General features: G+C 33.1%; 1 protein-coding gene across 1 annotated transcript in view; it reads right to left on the bottom strand.

The window, feature by feature from the left end:
- The window catches only part of LOC148271772 (uncharacterized), a 93,551-nt gene extending 68,812 nt beyond the window's left edge, over positions 1 to 24,739 (bottom strand). Inside the window, exons 1-3 of the mRNA XM_088240953.1 lie at positions 24,612 to 24,739; positions 5,530 to 7,640; positions 4,940 to 5,449 (exon numbers count right to left, since the gene is read on the bottom strand). Of these exons, the coding sequence (XP_088097079.1) occupies positions 4,940 to 5,449; positions 5,530 to 7,625 (2,606 nt within the window). The 5' untranslated portion in view covers positions 7,626 to 7,640; positions 24,612 to 24,739. The remainder of the gene's footprint in view (positions 1 to 4,939; positions 5,450 to 5,529; positions 7,641 to 24,611) is intronic.
- Between the last annotated feature and the right edge of the window lie 306 nt (positions 24,740 to 25,045).

Raw genomic sequence — 25,045 nt, forward strand, 5'->3', positions numbered from 1 at the left:
TAAATTTACATTTTTTTTACATTTTTTTTTTTTTGCACCACAACAGGCCAGGTGGCCTAATTACAGTGGTGAATTACATCACAGAGCACCCAGGCTTGAGAAAAATCACATTTTAATTTTTGTGTTCTCACCGGGAATCGAACCCGGAACCTTCCGTGTGTGAGTCAAGCGTCTTGACCACTACACCACGGAGGCCGCCGATGTCGGCCTCGTGGTGTAGTGGTCAGCGCGTTTGCCTACCATGCGAGAGGTCTCAGGTTCGATCCCCGATATGGTTGACATGAAATACTGATTATGAAAAATGTGTTTTACACTAGAATATTTAATAGTCCCTGGACTGGCACCTGAAGTGTAAGACTGATCATCTTACCTTCATGTAACAAAAAAAAGACAAAGATACGCTGTGATTACTGTACCAATGCAGTGCCTTATGCACTACTAGGTGCGAAGAGGGAATGATGATGATGATGATTTTTCAAATATGATCACTTTTGACTTCAAATATAGTTGATTAGAGCAAATTCTCATAAATGTATTTTTTTTTAGATTTTAAATGCTCCATTTTTGCGTGTATTGACTACACAGCACCGGAACGCGCAGATTATTTTAGCACAGTAAGAAAAAGGAGAACATCGTTTGCAAAGGGATTCTGATGGCATAGTCTTTTTGAAGTTTTAAAAAAGCACAAGTCAAAAGCGATACAATAATATTTTAGTGCAAAAGAAAGGAACAATATTATAGAATACATGCAATGGCTTTGTAGAGTAGGGGATAAATTTAATTTTAACATAAAAATTATACGAAAATACCTAGTAAACATGCCTCAGAACTACCGGTGAAGTTATTTAATCATCATTTTATCATAATCGTTAATTCAGTATTGGACAGCCCCGAAATTTTGGCCCTCATTGGTTTTAAAGTACCAGTTAGAGTGACTAGGCTAGTTCAACTTTATCACTGCAACAATCATATCTCAATATATTCTAGCAATTCAGTACTGAATCTTCTACATGCGCTGGGTAATAAACATTCGGATTTAGGTGACATATTTTTATTGAAATTTCCAGCTTATAAACAATTACTTGTAAAACATTTTAGTGTGGAATCAATATTTTAATTATGTTCTTTCTAAGTAAGCATTGAAAAAGTTGTTACTGTATATACTCCACTGTAAATACTTATGTATGTATGTAATGTAAAAGGTACTTGTACCGTTAATTCTTGAAAAAATAAAAATAAATAATCATGGGCAGATTGTGATATATCTCGATCCGTGAGACGAATCATGAAATATCTCCGTTTGCGGTAGATTCATCTCTAGACATGACATTAGATAAGAGGACAAAAAGCTTAGTAATCAGAAGTGGATTCATAATTTACCAGATCAGGTTATAAGGAACGACCAATACACAGTTCGTGTACATAATATTTATGTTCCAATTTATGCGGCACTTCACAACACCTCGGAACCGAGTGAAGTCAATTAGAGATTGGAGCAGTTATCACAAGAAATGCCACTTGGAACTTGTTATAATTAATTTGATTGCATTAAGAACAGTTCTCCCTATAACCGAATCGTTAAATTATATCCCGTAATCAGTTGATCGATATACTAAGTAGCAATATGGTTATTTGCAGTCCGTACCGATAAAAACAATACAAAAGTAATGTTTATTGTAATTATGCGTTATAAAAATCGTTCCATGTTTGCGGTTTGATAATATGGAAATATGTAGGTGAATTTTTCTGTCAGATTTTAATATACAGGTGTTCTTTAAACCCTGTCACATCCGAAACCCCGATGATCAGTATGAGCAAAAAGACATATTGGCACATGAAAATAAATTTTTAGAACGACTAGAATCTTAAAAAATAAAATATTTTAAAAAAACAAATGGTTGCTTACTTTTAAAAAATTTTATTAAGGCAATCCATCCTAAGAAGGATGATTTCTGAGGTTGCTTACTTCTGCAGGGGAGAAACGAAAAGAAGGAGGAGTCTGATACACCACCAACCGCGCGACCGCGCCCCCTCGCTTTTCCCTTGCAGAAGTTAGCAACCATTTGTTTTTTTAAAATATTTTATTTTTAAAAATTTACTCTGTTCTAAATATATTTTTAATATGCTAATATGTCTTCTTGCCCATACTGATCATCCTGGTTTCGGATGTGACAGGGTTTAAAGAACATCCTGTATAGATGAACAATAGTAAAAAATAACGAAAATATACAGATGATTAATCCCGATCGAATGACTTATTCATAATATTTTTACTGAAAATGCTGGTTGATTAGGATATTTAATTGTATTGAAATATTGTCAATTAGATTATTTTCATCTATGTTATCTTATTTGGATTTTTAGTTAAGTTGGTAGTAATTTTCATTATACAATTATGTAGTGTGATCATATGTTTTCACGTGAAGGATCTTTACTGACAAGCCATTTAAATTGGCTTGGTGAGTACCGCAATAAAAAAAATTAATTAAAAAAATGTTTTAAAAAAAATGTATACGTAAATAATAAACAAATAAAAATAATCTAGCTATCTTTAAAATTGTTTTATGAATAGGGATTAGTAGATTTAAATTATGCATAACATTATAAACCATTGTTCATTTCAGTATTTACTTCTACATAAAACAATAAAATACAAATTAAACGATAAAAAAACCTTTATCATTCAAATAGTGTTTGGGCACTGAAATTATAATTTCTAAAAACTCTCCATAAAATCTTAATTTTTTGTACAAAGTTGTGTTGTTCAAGAGTTATGGAAATAAGTACAGTAGTAAAATTTAATGTTTCATCTTACAAAGTAATCTGCGTCGTTATGAAGAATTATTTTATCGTTTTGTTACTCATTAAGATTTCCATAAGACGGCTGAAGGATTATTCCTCATTACGTGCGTAATGGAATCAAATGGCATAAAACTGAATCCGGTCGCATTATAGGAGAATGATAAGTGTAATACGCACTCTAGGGGGAATATGTGGATATTGCTAGTAATGTGGGAGGATTATTGCGGATTCCTGTAGCAAAATACGAACTTAAAAAGTCCGCGCTAAATGACGAAACGAGTCATCTGACCCCGAGTTGCAGCCGAGGCGGATAGTGCATTCGCAATTTGCATATAAAATTCATATTTGAGTGCATACAGTCCGCGTTCCTCATAAACATGCATAAAACTTTCGAACATGACGTGATGTTCAAGTTCTCGGAATAAATTGCGGAGTATGCGAGCGATTAATAGCTGAAGGAAAATAATACAAACCTCCGTGTTGACATTTACTCGACATGACTTACGGCCCCCGAGAGCCCCTCGGCCCCTCGGCGGGCGTAGCACCCACTCGCAGTTACCACCGCAGCGAGCCTTTTATCACATCTTAGGTAAAATTATGTCACTGCATACAGAATCGAGAGATATAAACTATTACCAGCGACCGACTAAACGAATGAATGCTTAGAATTTACTCTATAGTAATATTATGAGAGTTGCTTATCCGCGTTATTTGCTATTTGCGTCAAATCAAAGGAGACGGCAGTGCACAAGTGCTCTTAGGGTTAAAATAAATATTTGCCTTTTCTATGATTCACCAAAATATTTTAATTTTAGGGGGCATTTTCAATGAGTTGTAAATGGGATGATCGTATTGTGATCAAAACAAAATATTTACTTTTGATTTATTCTATAATTTATATCAAATACGTTATTCCTATTTTTTTTTGTTAAATTTTTATTATGTATATTCAAATTTATATAAAAATTAACTATATTTAGATCGCGCCAAACTTATAATAAATAAAAGTTTATTTTGAATACAGGAATTTCTTAGCCACCAGTTGTCAACAATAATTGAACTTCAATCCCGTATATAATTAAACGATACATGAAAATATAATAAAATGATTCCATTGACAGAACAAAAAGAAATAAGTAAAAAAATATTGCTTTTTTTGCTCAATTAATGATACTTTAGGTATATAAAAACATATTTTTTTATTAGATAAAAATAAATGTTAAAAAAACTTTTTTTCCTATTTTAAAACGCGTTTTATGTCACATTCAGGAATGTGTATTTGACTACACATTTTTATCGATTGTTGCGCGGTATAATCGATAATTCTGAAATTATGATGAGCACTGGTTTGTATGTTCCTGATAATTATCTAAGACAGCGTCAGCATAGATTGTTTCATATTCCGATATTCAGGACCAACCTGCCTATGGTTATGCCTGTTGGAAGGGCTACCGCTATGCTGAACAGTATCGCTCTGGATATTGATCTGTTCCATGTATCCGAAGGGGTTTTCCGGAGCAGGATTCTCCTACTACTTTGACATGAGTCTCTTTCGTGTATTTTTTATATTTTTTATAATATGTGCGTATTGAATATATTTTTGTAATGTATCTGTGATATTTAAAATAAATGAATTGAAAAAAAATTGAACTGAATTCTTTCATCCTTATGAAGTCAGTGGTGGAGATAATAGTTAATGTCTAATAATACGGGGTCCAATAAGGAAACAAGTGAGGGCATACGCGGGAGTTAATAGCAGCGATACTAGTAGTTGAAGGTATGTGCCAGGGAACAGGGAGCAGAAAGCAGGGAGTAGGGAGCAGGGAACAGAAAACACGGTCTAAAGAGTCCGTCTCTGTGACTTCTTGACATTTCACTGCGGTGCGATTCAAATGCATCGCGCACTTGTAAATACTGCGGTGACCCGCTATATTAATAAAATATCCCGACGCTTGCGCCATTCCGCGAGAGAAATGTCTAATCGGAAATTCCTCGAGAATGTCGATTACTTTTATGTTTATCTACGAATGAAATGAAGCTTAATTCCAATAAAATTATTAATTTAATATTACGAGAAACAGATACACATATTAAAGTTTAATAAAGAAAGTATTTCAATATAAATTATAGCACTTACTTCTTAGTGAATCCGACACCGCATACTGAGCAAAGGAAGGGCTTCGGAGCGTCCGCGCCGATGAGACTTTCGTCAATGTCTGGTTTAGGTATTGATTCCGGTGGCCGGGGATCCGAGTGTGATCTCTTCGTATGGAAAACTAAGTTGCTCTTCCTCGAAAAGGTGGCTCCACATACCCGACACGCGTGCGGTCTCTCGTTGGTGTGCTGTCTGAGGTGACACCGGAGAGAATGCTTTAAGAACAATCTGTGACAAACTGGACAAGAGTACTTCATGCGCGGTTTATCGACAACCAAGCCGACTTCATATTCCCCGGTTGGCTTCCCGTGGAGGACTCCGTGAAATATGCACTCGGCGTGTGAGGTAGTTTCGAATGGACAGATTCTGCAGTTCCAGAGCTGAGTGTTGGAGTATTGAGTCAAATTCGAAGTATCGAATCTGCAAGCTCTGTGACGTATATGCCAAGTCACTTCTTGAGGGAGGGTAAATTTCATTCCACATTTGGGGCAACTAGAACGAAAAAAAAGTAAGTATGAAATACATAAAGTTATGTTTATTTTATGTTTGTAAAGCTAGTCTGAAATAACTACCTGCAGGAAGAATCTTGATGTTTTTCTTGTAAATGTCGTTTTAATTCGATTATGCTTCTAAATCGTGGTGCATCGCAGTGGGGACATGCTTTAGAAATATCCTTTTCTTCGAGCCCCTTTTCGACTCTTTTTTCTGTTTCCCTTATTCTATGCGATTGCGATCTTCTATGCGCTCGCGCATCAGATACATTGGTGAACTCGGCGGAGCAAGCGGAACAAAAATATACCTTTCTACCGTGTCGCTGCTTGACGTGCCTCGAGAGCCCGACACGAGACTTGCAGGTGAAGGAGCATTGACTGCAACTCTTCTTGCCTTGGTACTCATCGGAGGCCGTCGATAAATTATTTCCGCGACAATATTTTCCGTGACGCTTTAATTGAATATTAAATTGAAATTCCCTCTTGCAGTTGCCGCAACTTATTATAGACCTTTTTCGTATTATTATCGGCATCGATCTGTTGATGGCCGCGACTACTTCCTGATGGTCGGCCCCTATTAAGTGTTCGTCAAATGAAGATGAATCCTCCGATTCGAATTTACAAAATGAACACCAAAACCGGCCGTTTAGGTTATCTGTGACATCTTTATGGTCTTTTGAATGCCAATGTTGTAAAAACTCCGCCTGCCAGTTAGCGAAGAATTTACAAGGACTACACTGAAATGGCGATTGTAAAATTATTTGAGAAATATTCTCTAATATCTGTGTTTTATTTAACTCCACGTTAGTAGCGGCTTTTCTAAAATGATAGTGAGAAATCAAATGTTTTCCTACTAGAAACGGTTTTACTCTATATTTGCATATCAAGCAAGTGAATAAAGTTGGTCTGCGTCGCCGCTTTTTTATAATGGATTGTTGATTTATTTCTTCCGTTTTAGATTTTCTAGTTCGTCGTTTTGTGTGCAAAAATATTGAGTCGTTGAGGTAAATAGACGGTTTTGTAGTTCTTTTTCCGATAACTGTATTTGAACGACTTTTCAACGTCCCCGAAAACTCCAACTCTTTTTCAGGAAGTGTGCGTTTTAAATGTAAATTAGTAATTAAATGCTTTTCATATATCAAACGGGAACCCAAGCGACGATTACAAGGTCCACACCAATACTGAACTGACCCACCATCTTTGTGTATAGCAGTGGCGTCCATTATATGCGCCTTAAGGCCATCTTTGGCACCTGGTATCCATTTACCCTTAGTGTGTCCGGGTGGAGGCATGTACGCATCATCGTCATCATCTTCTAATTCGTGTATTTTTTCAAGTCTCCCGAGACTATCGCTTGGTTGACCCATAAATGGCTTCCATTTCCCTCCCATATGCTCGTCTTCCCAATCGTCCGCGTGATCCTGTTCAGGAGTTCCGGCACTAGTTGATGGCCAATGACTGGAACTGTCTCTTGTATTAAATAATGGTTTCCATTTTCCTCCGGTATGAGAAGCGGGCGGTTTCCATTTTCCACCAGTGTGTAAATGTTCTTCTTCGTCTATGTCATCAGATTCTTCCGATTCCTCATTGGAGTCTTCGTCGTGATGCTTGTAGTCGAGTAAAGAAAAGGTAGGTCTTACATGATCTTTTTTGACCGTCTCGCAAATATTCGCTACGGCTTTGATGAGTTTTGTTTGATTATCATCTGTACCCGTCACTCGGAGGTTGTGACCTCCGATCCAGTCTTCACCTCTTTTTTGAGGGACAATATTACAAGAACCATCCGAGTAGCCATGGATGTCCTTTCCCGTGGAAAGCATCGCTGCGGTAGCTCGTCGCGTGAGGACTCCAGCTCCGGATTTGCCCCCTGTAGATATAGAAGTCGGAACGGGTATCGGCGTTCGTCTGACGCTACTCTGAAGTTCCAGTGACTGAAAAAATACATCGGCGCCTTGATGATTTTCTTGACAGGCGCTGTCCTGAGAATGCGGTTGAATGTTTTCAGATTTGATGGTTTTGAGGCTAAGATTGAGTGCGGGAGGAAGAGATAATTTGTTTTTATCGCACATCGATTTCCGGTGCTTGACATAGTTGTCGAGACCGATGATGGTGGAGTTACATTTGATACAGAGGTGGTTGTCGTCTTCATCGTCATCAGTTTGCGCCAGCCCTAGCATAGCTAGGCTGTTTGCCTGCAAAATAAAGTACTCCGTTAGTTAAACTGATAAGTGGGTAAGGTGATAATAAATATCCCTCCGTTACTCCGTCGGGCGCTGAGCGCCGAAGTTTCGGGCTTCAACGCGTTCTCCGCGTGAGATGATAGAGACAAGATCGTGATTGATGATGAGAGCTTAAATTAATTGTCGACGCAGGTATGTATAAAGTTAGGTAACACGCGTCGAACAAAGTTGCTTGTTGTTTAGCTAGTTCGGAGGGCACCCCCGCCCTTAGGTTCGCAGGGAAGGGAGGGGAGGTATTAGGGTGGCGTCTTAACGTCTAACACTTTTAAGACATGATAATTAACCATCCTTTGAAACCAGTTTATAAAGAATACGCGATCGAGGCTTTAATTGCAAAAACATTTTCAAGATACCGCACGTTTCCAAAGTTTATTTTGAATATTCTGTTATTCTTAATGATTTATTGTTCTGTACGAAAGTAATAATATGTACGAAGCTAACATGATTGCTGGATGGTGGAATGGTGAGTGAGGGTGTAGGTATGCGGCGAGGGGGCGAGGGGAGGAAAGGGAGGACTGATGGCTAAACTGAAATAGTGCATTCGCTCACGCAACTGCATCCAACTTAATAATAACTGCAGACGTGCAAAATGCAATTTGTTGTAATTTACTGTTCCGCATTATAATGTGCCCTTCTCTGATTCTGTTTGGGAAATGCCCGCTAAGATGTCCTCAATTGCACAATGTAGGGGATGAGTTTAGAAAAACTTATCGACTAAGACTTGACATTTAGTTATTTGCTGAAAAAATAAAAACAGGTTTTGTTGAACGAGAAAAACGGTAATATTCAGTATTGGTTATGATGAAATGATATTTATTATAAATCTGACAGTAGACTTCAGCTCGGGGCGTTTATGGCAAGTACTGGGAACAGTAAATAAGACGTTCTTTGTTCACGAAGAACTGAATATAACGGTGTCGTGATTGGCTTCTGCATTTGGAATCTAGTTCACAACACTTAGTGATTTATAAGAGTACTCGCTTTACTTGGAATTGGTTCGAGTACTCGTCAGGTAGATGAAAGTTGGCAAGATCCGAAATGCGATACGTTTGAACTTGGAGAAATTATGTGAGAAATTTCTAAATGAACCAACTTGCACGTTATAAAGGTGCGAACCAAGTCATTATACAATAACACTGATTCTTCAACGGCAATATTATATATCCTTATAACCCTAACCTCTCTTTACTTTTTAAAATCCTTTTCTTTCCCGGATTCTCTTCCTGTCTCCTTTCAAACTTACAGACTGATACCACATTTATCATTACACAATGTTTACAACGAAATTATTTTATGAATAAACTTATATGAACAAACTCTGTATGCCCACTATAAATAGCTATTATTCGAAAATTAGTAAGAATTATTTATTTATTTATTTCATTTTATTTGGGATTTTTACAGCTATTACATAAACAAAATAATTAGAAAAATCTTAACAATACTAAAGCCAATTTAAAAAATCCACTGTAAATATAATGACACATAATATATAAGAAAAGAAGTTTAGTAATTGTATTTGTGTGACGTTTGTAATCATGTGTATGTGAATGTGTGTATGCGTGAATGAATGAGGAAGAGGATACATGTGCGTGTGGGAATGAAAGAGGGAGAGGGTGCGTGTGTATGGGTGCGTAAGTATGAAAATAATATATTTGCTTAAAACTTGTAAATTGTATTAAAAATGGTACAATAAAGAGCTTAGTAAAAAGTTAGAAACCTTTTTGTTAAAATTCAAATGACTAAATTATATAAATTGTTTTTTTTTTTTTTTAAATTTATGTATGTTAAATTTCAAAACCGTATTCTAAAAAAAAAAAAAGGATTTTATTTTTTAAATTTAACTGATACACATCGAATGAATAATGTGCGACGAGTCCTATACAATACAGTAGGTAACCACAAAATGCAGTAAATACGAAATAGTGACAACAATAAAATAAGGTTTGACAATACGCGAATGTTGATTCAAAACGAACACACAAATGCATATTATATGCACCTACATAATATATAAATAAGATTAACATATTATATTTATTTATTCAAAATTACACTCGTTTAAATATAAGTAAACTATAAGTTCGTTTGACTAAGGCGTTTTAGGCTGTGCCCGTGTCAAGCCATAATATTTTACAATAAAAAATACATAGTAAAATTAATCAGATTCAAATATAATGACATGTGATGCAATATAATAACAATTCAGAAAAAAAGGTATAAGTAATAAATAATAAAATTCCAAAGATTACAATTCAAAAAAGATGGCGGCCTCCGTGGTGCAGTAGTCAAGACGCTTGACTCACGCACGGAAGGTTCCGGGTTCGATTCCCGGTGAGAACACAAAAATTAAAATGTGATTTTTCTCAAGCCTGGGTGTTTTGTGATGTAGTTCACGACTGTAATTGGGCCTCCTGGCCTGTTGTGGTGCAAAAAAATAATAAATAATCAGACATAGATATTAAAATGTAAATTATAAATTATATAAATTTAGATTCATACATAGTCAAATATACAAAATAACTATATCATTAAAATAAACAAAAGTATGATTGAAATCAATAGAAAAAGAATAAATATACAAAAACATAATTGAGGTATGGTTTATAGAAACTCACTCTACACTGTACTTTTACTACATTTCAATTTTTGACCAGTCTGTTTTATGGTTGGCTGAAAGATTTTTTTACCAATAAGCCTGTCAAAGTGCATATATTTTTGTACTAGAAGTTTAAATAAATAAATGTTTTCAACCGCCAAAGGACTGAAGGTATTTAGTAGTACATATTTTTACATTCTAAGCATAGATAACGTATCAATTTGGACGTAAATACAAATATAAATTTCATTCATTTTATGTTATTTACAGTTTACGAACTTATTATGGCATTTTAGGCTGTGTCCGTGTTAAGCTATATAAATTAGGGGGGAAAATATATAATCAATTAAAATATATAATGACATATTTTACATTTATTATCTCGAAACTAAAGATAAGATCTCGAAACTCATAAGCTATTATTGTCGACCCCCGCTCAAGTATACAACTTTTAAGCATTAATACTGACGATATGCATTCATTTTTAGATGGAGATCATTTAAGCAATTAGTGTTTATCGATTGTAGCTTAGAATATGGAATATGATATGTGTTGAATTGTAAACTTGTTTGAATTGATACTTCTAGAAACAACAGAAAATTTTTTTAAAAAAAATATATGTTGACAATGAGGAAGTTCAGTGCTACGGTAAATTGGATACAAAAAATGTTTTGGAGTGACACAGGTAATGTATCATAATATAATAAATATTACCCCTTAAATGCATCGTGATGGAAATTTAGAAATTTGCGGACCGGTAACGCAGGTATAAAAACGTTTATTTACGCAGTATTTCAATATTATATTATTAATTAAACATCAATATTATAATATATCAGGTATAGAAATAGCAAATAACGCTTTTTTTAGTAGAGGAATTTCAAAATGGGCGACGAGTATTTGTGCAGACCGACAGAAAATCTCAACGGACCGGTTCGCTAACCGGCGGTTGGAAAACGCTGTTCTAGACCGTCGACATGTACATAATTTTAATGTGTTTTTTTAAAAGAAGGTTTACGTTTTTTTTTGCAAATGGAAACTAAAAGATACATAAGATATTCAGCATTAACAACCAAACAACTCTAATCATGTGAACATGACCACCAAATAAAAAACAAATAAAACGATGGATTTTTCTTTGCAATTTGCAAAGTTATGCATAATTGAAAAATACAAAAAAAAGATTGCATTAACAAAGAAAAATCTCGCGTGGAATGGCCTGAGTATGGGTATACATTTTATTTTAAATTGAAATAAAGTCCACTAGTGGAGTATGATAGACATAAAAAAATAAAAAATGGACACGACAAAAAAATTTCGATTTTTTTTTATAAAAGTATATTTTATTCATTAAAAAAATGCACAAAGGTGTGAACAAGGTTTGGAAAGATATCAATAAAAATAAGAAATTAAGAAATGATAAATAAATATTTATAGTAGTTTTACCAATTTGTCGGCCTCGTGGTGTAATGGTCAGCGCGTTAGCCTGCCATGCAAGAGGTCTCGGGTTCGATTCCCGACATGGTTGATGTGAAATATTTATTTAAGGAGGTGTTTTCTCACTAGAATATTTCATAGTCCCTAGACTGGTACCTGAAGCGTAAGACTGATCATCTTACCTTCATGTAACAAAAATGATCAAGATACGCTGCCATTGGTGTACCAATGCAGTGCCCTATGCACCATTAGGTGCGGAAAGGGAACGATGATGATGATGATGAGTTTTACCTATAGCAGTTATTTCTTGAAAACGTATACACGGTTTTTCAGCGCCAGACCGCGAAACTTTAGAGAAACATTCTTTATGGTAAGCTTTAAAAAAATCCTAGTAAAAATTGTAATCTAAAAATGTATTAAACCTTTAAATTCTCTGTCAAGCAGTTCCTCCACAAACCCCTACCCCTCTCTTACCCGGCCGCTTCCCTTGTCCGCGTCTGGTGCGTATCGTTTCGTTGGTCAAATATGTTTTTATCGATTTTTTTTGTCAGGGAAGAGTAGGGGTTTGCAGAAGGGATGCTTGTCCGAGATATTAAAGATTTTCTTCATTTTAAGATAATATATTAAAAAAAAAAAAATTTTAATGCCTTTTTGGAAAAAAAAATAAGGATTTTTTTTAAAGTTTACCCATAAGAAATGTTCCTCTGAAGTTTCGCGGTCTAGCCCTGAAAAACCGTGTATTGTTTTTTTTTTTTTTTTTTAAAAAAGAAATATTTGCGTTCTTATGATTTACCCAAATATTTAATTTTGAGGGCCATTTTCAACGAGTTGTAAATAACTCACTATTAGAAAATGGAATCAAGTTGGGGTAGAGTGGGATTCGAACCACAGACCTTTGGTCCGTGAGTCCGAGACACTAGCCACAGGACCACAACCCAATCTTATTATATTAATTTATTATATACCCAACCCCAGTTATTATATTAATTTATTCTTATCCAACCCTCCATGCGCTCTGTAGCAACACGGCGTGCTATAGGTAATCTAGCTTTTATCTGTTATTAAAAACTATCGCAATAAAAACCCCACGGGAAATTGGAAATAAAAAAATACTTTCTTGCGCACGGTAAAAATTAGACCATTAAATTATAAAACAAAGTTTCTTAAAAATGTGTGAAAAAAATAATAAAAAATATTTCATTTATATAAACAAAAACGAACTACTTTGAACGACGTCATTAGTTCATAGGAATCAACCAATGACATGAGAATTGTGAAAGATTTCCGGTTTACAGTAAGTCAACGGATCGATCGGCAGAACAGACCGAGAAGAAGCGGAAGAGAACTTGAGTCGTCACCCACGGAGTAATTTCAGGAATACAAAACTTTAAAAAATCATAGCTCTGATAATACTATAAATATATATTTCTTTAAATGGCTTAGTTTAAAATTCGATTAACAATTTTTTTCTTTAGAGCATGTCATTATTACAATACGGTTCTCTCCGGTCAAGCAGACATTTTTCATTTCTCTTATATGAAATATAGAAAATTCCTCATAGACAGTACACCCGTTTAGTTTTACCAGGTGAGTAATGATGTATGTATTTGTATGTTCATTATTATATTTTTTTACCTTTAACATTATTTTTGTATAACTTTTTTATTTTCTTATTCTTTAAATTAAAATTTATCTTGTTTCTATTAACTTTATTTTTATAACTGCACATAAGTATATGTATTTTTATTTTATTTACAACTTCTAAGTGCCTAACAATTTTTAATCGCTTTTATTTTGACACCGATAATGTACTTAATCAATATCGTACACCACTGTGGAAATTTTTTAGTGACTGTTTTCACAATTTTCGTTCATATGTTTCTTTTTTTTTATACAAAATATGTAAAAACCGTTGTTTTTATCCCAAATAAAAATAAATAAATAAATTTAAATGTACAAAAAACCACTGAACTTCCTTATTGGAAACTAAAAACCTCAACCGTCCATGCGTCCTTGAGGTAATTATTCACAAAAATGAGGCTATATAAATTACCCATAATAATTATTAATAATAATTAAACTTGAGGTAATATAAGAAAGTTATTTTATAAATGATATATTTACCAGTTTGAAAATAAATAGATTAATGAAATTACATTTTTTTTTGTGAATATTTTAATAAGCAATCATATGTACATACACATGATTTATTTATTTGACAATGAGGAATTCCAGTCCAACCCGGAATAAAATTTTTAAAATGTTTTCGTGTACACGTGAATATTTAAAAAAAATGGAGTAATAATGGAAATATCTCAAAAACGCACGCAAAAATAAATAAAAAATGTTAAAAATAGCATTAATTTTAAAATAGTACATAATGACGTCATTCCTTACATCTACGTGTAGTATTTCCGGTTTCCGCTTTAAAGCCCTTGCAACGTTTTGACCATAGAAAAAAAGAGTATAATTTGTATAATTTGACATTTCAACCAGAGATTATGTCAACTTTCTAGGTTTGTCTAAATCGAAACGTTCGTAAAAACAACCATAACATCGATTGCGATCAACTAAATAAAGTAATCAAAGCAATATTCTATAGATTCTTGTCAGGTCAGTGAAAGTAAGAACGCCAACAGTTTTGTGACGTCACTACTGAAAAGTGACACACTGATTACCGTCATTTGGCGCGGTATTTGATAAATGTAACTTTAAAAAATCATATCTTTGTAAATAACGCACAAAAAAAGATGATATTTTTGCTTAGTTAAATAGTAAGCCGATAGAAAAAAAAATAGCAAACAGTGGAATTCCTCATTGTAGTCTGCATTTTTTTCGACTTGTTTAACCCATCACGTAATGCGGACTAAGGTAAATCATGGTTGACATGCAATGAGAAGTAGGTAGAATGATACATTAATTTTACTATTATTTGGCAGTTACCAATTTATTCCCAATGGCGGGTTCTTGGTCTATTGGCCTTCCAAATAAATAAGCGATCATGATAGATTGTATCTTCGTAGGTGAAAAATATTAATTAACTTCTCAGAATCACAAATAATAACGTATAAATCAATTTCAAATCTAAAATGATGCCATTAATCTTCGTGAAAATAGTAACAACTCTTTGTAGGAATAAAAAACAAACAATATTTGTTTGATATTTGATTCAATATATTTTATCACGCGTTTTACAAGTAAAATAGATTTAGCAGGGAGTCCATAAAATACGTATCTTCCTTTTAAGATTTTCATAATTATTTTAATTTTGGGAATATTCTTAGTTAGTTCCTCTGCTAGAAATCAAGCTCGGACCTCTAATTTGTGAGCCTACGACGCTTTTGCTGAATTTCAACCCGGTTCAATATTCGAAAATTAATTTGTGCCACTTTTTGGAATTTAAAAAAATAAAATTATCAAACGAAATGAGGATAATTATACTATATTTGTTGCGTGACAAAAAAAGTATTCTAGAAACATCTAAATCATATAGGCTATATTTATTTTAGAAGTACTTTAATAATAAAATATAAAATTTATGAATTTTGTGATGAAAATCATACATTTCTTTTAAATTGTAAGATCAAATTTGACAAAATAATATTTTAAAAATAATTTTATTAAGGTTAATTAAATACGAAATTGTGTTATCCAAGGGAAGCTGCTATTTTTTGAGGTAGTTAATAAAAAAAATATGTGTATTTAAAAAATATATATCAGCAATTGTTTATGGGTTGTTTGCATTATTACCATGAAAAAGATATACCGGAATTTTTTTTAGAAAAATACTAGTTTTAACCCTTGATTTTTCCCTTTAAACAAAATTACTTAAAGTCACGAAATGTAGGTGCGAGACCTGAAAAAATAAATTGGTAATATTTAAATTCCAAAATTAAAAGCAACAACAAGAAAACATCGTTGCATTTAAAGGTGTTTTTTTTTAAACGAATGAACAAATTTAATAGAAAGGGCAGCCAGGAATACAAAATACTTTAGTAATAAGTTAAAATTATATTAATTATTATTTTTTAAATGGTACTAATAGAAAACACTGCATATTTTGTAATTAAAGGAATATTAATTTGTTAAGTGAAAATGGAACATACATATTTTTTTCTTTTACGTAATTTATTTATTTAGTTTTACTCAAAAAATCGCCAATTTCTTGGGACCATATATAGTCTTTATTTTAAAAGAACCTCAATTTTTCGGTATCTATTTATTCACATAAATTTAGACTAGCAAATAATAAATCATTCTAAAATTATTTAACTAGGTTGAATAAGTACAAATGATACATTTATATACATATATTATGCATCAAGTATCTAAATTCTACAAAGGTGCTTTTAAAAGTACTTTGGTCCGAATTTTTTATAGCCTGTATTTAGATTTCCTGTTTTTGAGTCTGTCGCTAGATGTCAGTGAAGTGTAGACAAGTCTACGTCTAGCAAGTCAGCTGCTCAGGGGCTGTCGTCCGAATAACGAGAGGGGCTCTGGATCGATTCCTTCCCTCCCCTTACCCACTCTGACGTGGGTGATTTCAACCCTATACTCATGGGGTTTACTTGTTGTGCATGGAACCTATAATCTTTTTAAAATCCATCAAAAAATATTTGTGTAAGTGCTTAAATTGTTAAAATTAATATGTAAAGCCATAACTTAGTAAGATATTGAGTTTTCTTGTAAACTTTCTTAGTAAAATTGCATTTCAGTCAAAACTAAAAAAAACTATTTTACATCTAGGTATATACCGTCGGGTTTCTGGCACAAGTTGGTAAATACATATTTTCGAAAAATAAGATGTCTTCATAAACGACTAAAGTTACCTTTTAGTAAATAAAAAATGTATTTTTTAAATAAAAAAAAAACAATAACATAAAAACATACCTACGAAGACTGATTGACTTTGTGTGAGCTATTTTTTTGTTTATTTTTTGTTTTCCTCGTAAATAAATACAGTTCACTGGGGGAAAATCGGCTTTCACTATAAAAAATAAAACAATACTTATATATCGCATTTGCAAAATAGTAAGGAGTATCTAATAAAAAAAAGTAAAAAATAAAATTACAATTACTATTGCGACTGCTTTTTTTGACATTTGGCTTGCCAACCGCCGGCTAAATGCATAAAATAGCACAATAATTAATAAATAAATGCAGCAGTTTTGGAATATTTTCCATATTCATACCGGTGAAATTCAAATATGTGATTGCGCAGCAGATTTATACGTCGCGAAACGTAAATATTTTTACATTTAATATTAGGTGTTCACGAATGTTGCGGGATGATGTTATCACGTCGACAGTTATTGGTGATTGAGCAACTGAGAATAGATTTTCTTACACGACTTTAGGCCTTGCTGTGTCAATATTTCTACCTCTTAGTTTTCACCCATTATTGTTCCCAAATAAACATTTTAAAAATGTAAAGTGAGATTTTCGGGAATTTTGTTTATATTTTTCACTTGCACCCCCGTAGGGGTGTATCTACTTTTTCCCTGCACCACCTCACCCCTCGGCCGTCAGACGTCCGTCCGCCCGAGACACTCGCGGAGGTGTGGTGTGGGTGCGAGAGACCAGGTCAACTCCCCCAGCAAGAGGAATGGGTTCATTCTCACGTGATCACCAGACTCGGTACAGGGTACAAAACCTAGTTCAGGGTAGTGACTGCTTAGCCGGACCAATTTACAAGACAAAGGCGCGTTTATTTTAGACAATTTACATAAATTAAATTCAAAACATCGCCATCGTTGAAAACATGATTGGCGATGCATTGCAGTACATAATTTATTTATTTTTCGGGTAATGCCTTAAACAAAAGAAAAAAAAATCATAAAACAAAATAGAGAACACTTGTGGAAAGAAACGAAACGTACAAAAAAAATTCATCAAAAAGTGTCAAACACAGACGTGATTAAAGAAATCATTAACATTTATACGGGAATAAATTAACAAAAATAACAAAAAAAAAATATTACAATAAATAATGTTTTGGAGTGAAGAGGCAATTTATCAAATTTGCGTCTTTTTATAATAAGGTATCTAATTATTAGCACCAGCGACAGAACAACACACAATTAACAACACACATTTATTTTCAATTTTAAGAATATTTTTAGGGTCATATAAGAAATATTATAAGATCTAGCCATGTTAAGTCTCTCCTGGGGTGCTATTCTGAACCACTCGCGTGGTACGAGAAAACAGTTTTTCTCCTGTATTTTGTATGTAGATACACGAGATAATACGGCCACGAGAGCGTTTGGAATACCAGCCCCGGTTAGTGTAGTCATCGTGCGCTTGTTCAGGTTATTTTTGATTTTCCTTCAATGTAATTTTCAAGTAGTAAGGTAAGTCATTGTAGTATTTAAGTCCATTATATAGTATTTTTGACTGTTCTGTGTTTTTCTTTGTTATAACTACTTTATAACTTAAGAAAAGGGCAAATTGCACGTAAAAAAACTAACAAAAAACATTGTATTAATAATTGTGATATTTTGTACATTGTAGCTGTCACAATATTTACAAAAAATAATAATATATGGTATTCTTATATTTTCTGTGTTCAGGCAATTGCCTGTACTAAGGAAGGTTACTCACTTAGAAGGTTGCTAAAATTCTTAAGCATTAATATTAAATGCACTTTGGTACAAGCATTACTACTACCCATTCTAGATTACGCTGATGTCTCCATGACTGATTTAAGCTGTGAGCAACTTGATAAACTTGAACGACTTCAGAATACATGCATAAGGTGTATTTTTGGTCTTAGGAAATATGACCATATTCCTGATTATTGTGGCAACTGAAATGGTTCAAAATTAGACGGCGGAGAGACTATCACTCCCTCTCACTTCTGTTCAACGTAATTCAAAGTCTTAACGCTCCTATATACCTGCGCGAAAAATTTCAACGCTTATCAGTTCATGGTTTACCTCTTCGTTCTAATTCTCAAAGCACTCTCTTAATACCCACCCACAATTCCTTTTTCTTCTCTAATTCATATTGTGTCTATGCCGCTCGACAATGGAATCATCTCCCACCCACCATCAAAGATGTTATTACAGTATCTCTGTTTAAATCACATCTGAAGAAACATCTCCTTTCTATTCCTTAATCCCTCCTCCTTTCCTCTTTCCACTTTCCTCTTTCCTCTTTCCTCTTTCCTCTTTCCTCTTTCCTCTTTCCTCTTTCCTCTTTCCTCTTTCCTCTTTCCTCTTTCCTCTTTCCTCTTTCCTCTTTCCTCTTTCCTCTTTCCTCTTTCCTCTTTCCTCTTTCCTCTTTCCTCTTTCCTCTTTCCTCTTTCCTCTTTCCTCTTTCCTCTTTCCTCTTTCCTCTTTCCTCTTTCCTTTTTCCTCTTCTTTCCTTTTTCTATTGATTAATGGTATTGTTTTAGGGTAATTTATACATAAATGCATTTATTTATATTTTTAAATATCTTCAACTTTTTTTATCTTTATTTTCTATTGAATACCTTTTTAACTTGAATTATAAAAATAAAACTTTTAATTAATTGGTTAGTTGGAAAAAATTGCCATTTGGCTATAAGCCTGCCAATATACAATTAACATTATGTATAAATAGTTAAATAAAAAGAAGACAGTTCTGATTGTGGAACAGATCTAGCATTAGGACTCGATGACTCTTAGGTAAAAATCCCGAAAAGGGAAATCGAGTGGAGATTTCGAGTCTTCTTTCTAAATGGGAGTCTGATCTTTCATTATGTATTATCAATGTAAAAAAAAGATAAATTCTCTGGGTTCAGTTATAAGGATATGAAAAATTCCAATGTTTTACTTTAAAATTCTTATCTATATTCCTAAACTGACGAAAAACGGACAACCATGCTTTAAGATAGATTGATGACTTAATTATCTTAAATCGTTGTCAAATTCTGACGAAAAAACGACAAAAGGATTAAATAAAATGTTAGCAGTACCCACAACGCCACAACGCACGCTTGGAGCAATAATTCTGTTATTAAGTACACGATTAATGTGGCTCTAGTAGTTTGTATCTTTATTGAAACGAAGGTGTAATTACACAATGCGAAGTTCCGTGGCAATAAGGAATTTTCCAAGGGGGATTAAGACATCAGGCCGGGCACGGGTAGGCCCGACTGGGGCACGGCCAGCTTCGAGTAGGCACTAGTGATGAAAATTAAGGCTATTTATTTATATTTTCTTAGCACGCTAATGAAAATAGAATAGCATATTATGGGCTATTTATGAATGTTAAATTGTGTTTGGGACGTTTTGTCGCATTTTCAGCGTTTTATTCACACAATGAGCATTTTTCCGAAAAAAGTTGATACAGTTTTGATGTTATTCAGATTTTAAGATCATTTTTTCCATGAATTTAATTCTTTTTCAAAAAAAAAAATTGGTCAACTTATTTTTGGTCATTCGGGAAAACTACTCTGCTGACTCTTATAATACTGCTAATTCGGCTATCTGCTACGTACTTACCCTAACTGGCGGCTTTCATGGCGTAATGGTTAAGACGCTTGGCTCACGCTCGAAAGATTTTGGGTTCGATTCCCGGTTTGAACACCAAAAAAAAATCTTCAGCCTGGGTGTACTGTGCCGTAATTAAGCACTGTAATTAGGCCTCCTGGCCTGTTGTGGTGCAAAATAACTATTGTAAAATAAATATTCTTACAAATATTTTATTTATTGATTAATGATGAATCATTTAATGAAAAAAATATAATGCATAATTCTGATATGATACCAGGGAATGAGTCGTGCCCATTTTCTTGCTCCGATTCACTAGAAAATCAGTTTTGAGTCAGAACACTTGGAAGGAAAGTGATATAAGAAACATTGCATTCCTATCATCACTATTGAATCAACTGCTCCACAAGTGTATATAGCTTATGTTAGGTTTTTGCTCTTTCATTGTGGGTTTTGTAATATAAATAATATAGATGTACATTAATTAATAATAAACTTAAATTTTAAACTGTCTGAACATTTTATTATCAAATGTAAAAATATTTAAAAAAAGTTTATTGTTAAGTGTCCTCGGCACGGGTAACCCCAGTGAGGTAACATTATTCTTATTGTTAATTATAGTTTGTAAAACAAAAAATATAAATGAATAAAATAAAAGGTTAACTGCATAAAGCAATATCTGCTAATGCTAATCAAATATGATTATTCACAATGCTTTGGATAATTATTTCATTACAAGTAGGTTCCGAGATGGGCTCTACTTACAACTCGCGGCTCACAGGATGCGCGGTGATAAATGTTTCGAACATTCCAACGAATTCTGTGCGACTTTTCATGGATTCTACCAGGGCCGCAATTGGATATAAAAATTAAAACAAGTTATGGCAAGAGTCTGATTGCGATACCAGACCGTCGTGGTGTTGCAGACTCCGGATCAGAGGTCCCAAGTTCAATCTCTGCTCTGACAGCCTCAACTCCTTTTTTCCCCCTTTTCCAGCACAGTGAAACTGGAAACCGCCTAAACGTTTTAAATATTATTTGGGTAAAATACTAAAATGCCTTTTTTTATTACAAAAAGCTTAGATTGGTTGGTAAATCAATATTAATACGAATAGTATAAAACAAAAGAAACAAAAAAAATAGTAATATTTATATTCGGGTACTAACCAACGTAATGTCAGAAAATTTAGTGTTTTGAAACTTGTAATCTGTTGTTGTTGTCGGCCTCGTGGTGCAATGATCAGCATGTTGGCCTACCTTGCGAGAGGTCTCGGGTTCGATTCCCGACAAGGTTGATATGAAATATTTATTTTAAAGAGTGTTTCATAGTCCCTAAACTGGCACCTGAAGCGTAAGACTGATCATCTTACCTTCATGTAACAAAAATGATCAATATACGTTGCGATTGGTGTACCAATGCAGTGCCCTATGCACCATTAGGTGCGGAAAGGGAATGATGATGATGATGAATCTAACTCCTATTTTCATTGGTTTATTATTTAGTTTTTTAAAATATCGCTAAAAACCTAAACTTCATTGTCGAATGAAAAATGTAAATGGAGGCAAGATTAGCTAGGCTCTGTAGCTGCGAGACATGTTGTAATCTAGCTCCTATTCATTTTAATTGTAATATATCATACTTGGAGACGAGGAGCTAGAATCCCAACCATCTATGCGCTCTATAGCTGCAAGACGTGCAGGGATATTTATTTATTGTACAGCGCCCTTGAGGTGATTTTCACAAAAATAGCGTTGTATATATGTCCAACTATATTAATATAAATTACTTTGAATTAGCACTGAGCACATTTAAAGATTTTCGGTTTCATTGACAACAAAATAGTGGTTGGTGTTTCTTTTTGAGTAAGTTAAATCCGTCTCTGCTCGTACGCCATAATCTGAGAGGCCATTAATCGTCAAACGGCTAATTTAGAATACAACTCAAAACCTGTGGGTATTTATTAATGCCGTATGTTAAATGTTTGTCAGAAGAAAACGATCAAGAGATCCTTTGTTGATATTAATCTTGGAATTTGAATTATTGATCAAACTGCGACGGATGTAATCCACACAAACATTCGGAAAGTCATACGATGTTACTCTGGCAGCTTGTGGAAGGATGTTTTACTCAACGTGTGTATTAATATTATAACGTAAATTGATGTTATTGTGTGCATAAATACGGTTTTAGACCCCAAGAAATTTAGATAACTGACTATTTCGAGATAACTGACACTATCATTAATACAACTCTCGACTCTATGCACAGTAACATAAAGCCCGCTTTCATTAGATACATCCATCAGTACAGTACTCGATCAATTTTTTAAATTTATATTGGATCTGTGAAGTCTACGAAGTTTGGTACTAAATCTTTACAATACATAGGTTTCAAGGAATTTAATAAATTGCCACAAAAATTTAAAGTACCATTTTCAAAATATAGAAACAGGACGTGCGAGTTGAAGAATTATTTTTTCCAGAAGAACTTTGAATAAATAATGTAAGTTTATCCAGAGAATGCGCATCTTGAGCATATAACTTATGATATTTTACCGTTTTTCCTTGTATATGTAATTTTTAATACTATTAAAATGTGATTTGTGTTTTTTTTAATACTTTTTTAGGTTGTATTATGTATACGTAATGGGTGCGTAATGTATATGTATTGGGTGCGCATATTTTGTTAATTTAAAAAAAAACTTTTTATTCGTGTAATTTTTAACATTTGCACTCTCGTACTAGTTCAGTTTGTATATATATATACATGTAATTTTTTTAACTTTTTAAATTTTTCTTTCCCAGATTGTCCAATGTACATATCATTTTGAATTTATTTCAATACCTAGTATTATGTTTATTTTGTTATTTTTTAATATTTTTTCATACCCTTTTAATTTGTAGTGTCTCATAATTTTTATTCTGCTTTTGTAAATAATGTTATAGTTTAAAATATAAAAACGCCTTTAATAAATATTGTTATCTGCATGTCCCTAAATGAGTTTTTTTTTTAAAAAAGGGGACATTTAGGGACATCATTTAGATTTTCAATATAAAAAAAAAGATATGATCTTTACAAAATGAGGCTACGCAATATCACAATAACCTCGTATATTTATAAAGTTATCTCGTCACTAAAAAATCCCTTTCCTAACACTACATATAGCAAGAAAACAAAATTCAATTGTAAATATTGATTTATTTACATATACTTTATTAAGTTAGCTCATAACATCTTAAGAAAAATGAACAAAAAGTAGGGAACAAAATGCCGAACACTCCTCTAGTCCTCTAGTGGAACGGAAGGCCTGTTGACTACTGCCAACAGGCCGGCTTCTCCTGAAGAGTTTAAGTGGTTTCCTCTCCACGTGAGCAAATGCTTAGAAATTCCTGATTGGCCCACATTAGTATATCCCTAACAGTTTAGATAAATTTAAAGAAATTTAATTGCAAAAAATTCCACTTTCAAAATATAAACCTTGTATATTATAAGAAAGGTAAAAATTAAGGCAACTCCCATATAAAAAAAACATCTTAAGTAATTAAAAAAAATAATTAAAATTAATCAAGAAAATATTTTTTTTACTTGATTTTTATTATTTCAAGGCTTTCCATTTGTTCAAGTAACTCATTGTGCAGTTTTAAACCGTTGTACAATAAGTGAGACTGTGTTTTTCTCCTCATTGGTAATATTATATTTGGTTTCGAATGTATGGCATTGTTTTTTAATTTGTAGTATATTTTTTATTTGATTTAATCCTTAAGTTATTTTATGGATGAAATTTGTAAAATCACATACTTTTATTTGTTGCTTTTTTGAAAGCCAGTTTTTTTATGCTTTATGTCTACATTTGAATACATAAACCTTGTGTGATTTAAGCAAGGTTAATAATAATAATACTTAAACTTCCATTAAAAAAAAGCTGCAGAAATCCTATCAAAAAGATCGATCACAACGTTTTAAAGCTCCGACCGGGGTTCGAACCCCACTCTACCCTAACCCGAGGAAGTTCAGTGGTTTTTTATATTTTTAAATTTGTTAATAAACTATCGAACTAAGTCAATTTTTATTTTTATGTATCGTATTATCAGCGCTATGATTTATTAATGTTTTGTATTTCTGAAATTACTCCGCGGGTGACGCCTCAATTCTCTTCCGCTACTTATCGATCAATTCTGTCGATCGATCCGTTGACTTACCGTAAACCGGAAATCTTTCACAACTCTCTTATCATTGGTTGATTCATATAAACTAGAGACATCGTCCAAAGTAGTTCATTTTTATTAAAATATTTTGTTAATGATTTTTTTTTGTAAACTAAGTAAACGTACAAGTTTCATTTGTGTTAGTAGGCACACTAGAATGATTAATATGAAAATTATTTTTGCGCACAAGCAGAAGTTATTGAAGATTTGAATAGACTGTACATACTGCTTTTTTTACACCACAACAGGTCAGAAAACCCATTTACAGAGGCACAGGAACTCTTGACACTCAGAGGCAGTAGCATTGATTATCTTGTGCATAATAGATTATGATATTTTATTGTTTTCGCTAGATAAATAAGAAAACTTTGGTATTGGAATTTTTTACTTTATGCTCTATACTGTAATAAGCAAAAATGCAGTTTTTTTGTCAAAAATCACAAAATGAGTTAAATATGAAGGAATGTTCTACTAGAAATTTCAAACCATTTGATATATATTTATTAGCAGTAAAAAAATGGTTTAAGTACGAAAAATTATATAATGTTTTTTTAGTTTTTATCACAATAACACAATATTTATAGATCCATAAGCAAAAACTCAGTGTAGATATAACACACACCCTGGTTTTATGCTTAAGAAAAAATTGACATATT

Source organism: Micrasema longulum, unplaced genomic scaffold (assembly GCF_059751315.1).
Source record: "Micrasema longulum isolate JH-2025_06_02 unplaced genomic scaffold, ASM5975131v1 h1tg002659l, whole genome shotgun sequence".
Taxonomy (NCBI): Eukaryota; Metazoa; Arthropoda; class Insecta; order Trichoptera; family Brachycentridae; genus Micrasema; species Micrasema longulum.